Raw genomic sequence first — 2,302 nt, 5'->3', positions numbered from 1 at the left:
TTCTTCTACTCTCTGTGTTTCCTCTCCTCTAGGGTTTAAGTTTGATGTCCGCCTCTATGTGCTGATCACCTCATACGATCCTCTGCTCATATATCTGTATGAAGAAGGACTTACTAGGTAACCTGTCCCCACACACAGAAATCTGCCCGCTCTTTCCTCTCTCACACAGCACAGCAGCATCTAAGTCTGTTGATGGAACCTACAAATAGTTCAGAGGACCTCGATACTTCTCAGCAGCACAGCTTAGGAGAGTGGCAGCAGGACACAGGTCTGGGGTACACACCCTGCCCACCTGGGTACAGGTCTGGGGTACACACTCTGCCCACCTGGGTACAGGTCTGGGGTACACGCTCTGCCCACCTGGGTACAGGTCTGGGGTACACACTCTGCCCACCTGGGTACAGGTCTGGGGTACACACTCTGCCCACCTGGGTACAGGTCTGGGGTACACACTCTGCCCACCTGGGTACAGGTCTGGGGTACAGAATGGCCCGCGCAGCTATATTCATTTTTTACAAAGTTTCCATTTTCATCCCTGGGGCCGGCCCTTGTGTCACTGAGTGATTGGAAGGAATGTCTGGAGTCTTGTTGGTCAGTTGCGGTGGCGTGTTGCAAGCAAACTTGTGTCTGTCATGGGACTGATGTGGGTACACATGTGCAGGGAATGATCATACATGAGGGGAGCATGTAGAAGACGTCATCTCTTCAGACCTGACACTGCAATGCCACAGGTGGGCGCAGAGCATTTCTGCCTCAGCACAGGAGGAGGGGTGTGAAAGGGTCAAAGGAAACCCCCCCCCGCCCCCCGCATACTCGCGGTCCTGGCATGTAGACACTCCGAGCCTGCTTCTCACTGCAGCCAGTGGTCTTCCAGCCCCCCTTGTAACCCTTCTGCATGAAGGTGGGCCGCACTTCTTCAGGTCAGAGGCTTTGTTCATCCAGCTGTGGTCCTAGGGCGGGGTATCTCCCCAGCGTTTGGATGCTCAGGTCCCCCCCATAGCTTTCAGGCTAAATCCCTAAAATCAATCTCTTGTTCAGCTGTTGCCCATCAATCTTCTGATAGGGCTGTTCCCTGGACCATATCTGTCCAGTTCTGTTGGAGTTCCCCGCAGTATGGGACCTCTGGTTCCTCCCTTGGCAGAAACTTACCTTCAAGGGTGGACACCTCCTTAAACCAGCACCTCTCCTTAAAGGGGTTGGTCCCTTTGTGGAAATCTCCTGAGGGATCTCCTGACCTACCAGTTCAACAACAATCATCTCCAGCTGATGAGGTTCTGTGTCTCCGGCATCCCCAAGAAGTAGACTCTAAGTGGACCTTACGTCCAGCCTCATGCTTTGTACTGTGGAGCCCATTGTGGCCCTCACACAGGAGACCCTCCCTGATGCAGATCTGTTTGTGGACCTCACACCTGAAGGCCTCACTTGGAGATTGCCTCTCCTGGATTTTGCTTCTCCAATGGGCAAGGAGTGTAACTTTGGCCCTCACTGGAGAGGTCCCCTTCTGGCTGGGGGAGGGGTGTTGCCCTCCTGTGACTCTGGAAATACATTGTCTGTCTGGTGTCTCCACATTCAGGTTCACCAGAGCAGACTGTTCCCACCTTGCCAGGGGATGTGTCTGGAAGTTGTTGGATGTCTCCTGAGCACTATACTGCAGGACCATCTCCTCTTGGAAGGTCTGAGAACTCCCCCATGGACGGCGCTGGGTGTGTCCCCGTTGACCATTTCTGGTTCTCCCGGTAACAAAGCTTCGCCTTCCGGATATCCTTAGCTGGCGGCCTCTCCATCGAGGCGCGAGGACGGCCCGGTTCACACCTCGGAGTTTTATTAAATGCCCAACCCAAGAAATCCCGTGATTTCCATTGGCCCTGGTCCACACCTGAGCAGAAGAACGCCCAGAAAGGTACAGGAGCTTCTTTGGGCAGTTAAAAGTGCGTTTTTCGCCCCATAGACTTCATTGGAAATGCCCCAAAACGCGCGGCAGAAGCATGTTGCACATTTTCGTGAGCGGTTTTGCATATTTAAATGCGCGTTCTTCCTTTGCCTGCAATGTTTTATGAGCTGCCAGTCAAAACGTGCGTCTTCACTACCGCGCATCATAATGTGCACAACGCGCAAATAACCGCATGCTGCTGACGCGCGTACACATGGGCAAAAGCGGTGCCGCCTAGGTGTGACTCAGACCTGCGGGTTCAGCACCTGTGTGTGTTCCCCACTTCCTGTTTTGGCAGGAAGTGTCCATCACCGATGCTGCTCTGAAGTTGCTCAACAAGCACAAGACATGAAGATCCGCTGGAACTGCCCC

At 53.7% G+C, this 2,302-nt stretch overlaps 1 protein-coding gene across 1 annotated transcript in view; it reads left to right on the top strand.

The window, feature by feature from the left end:
• TTLL5 (tubulin tyrosine ligase like 5) overlaps positions 1-2,302 on the top strand; it is a gene marked incomplete at its 5' end in the record, with an annotated part of 28,824 nt that overhangs the window by 4,646 nt on the left and 21,876 nt on the right. Inside the window, one exon of the mRNA XM_018575423.1 lies at positions 10-117. Within this exon, the coding sequence (XP_018430925.1) occupies positions 10-117 (108 nt within the window). The remainder of the gene's footprint in view (positions 1-9; positions 118-2,302) is intronic.

This window comes from Nanorana parkeri, unplaced genomic scaffold (genome assembly GCF_000935625.1).
Source record: "Nanorana parkeri isolate BGI_ZX_2015 unplaced genomic scaffold, ASM93562v1 scaffold3909, whole genome shotgun sequence".
Taxonomy (NCBI): domain Eukaryota; kingdom Metazoa; phylum Chordata; class Amphibia; order Anura; family Dicroglossidae; genus Nanorana; species Nanorana parkeri.
This window is presented reverse-complemented; position numbering and strand designations above follow the sequence as displayed.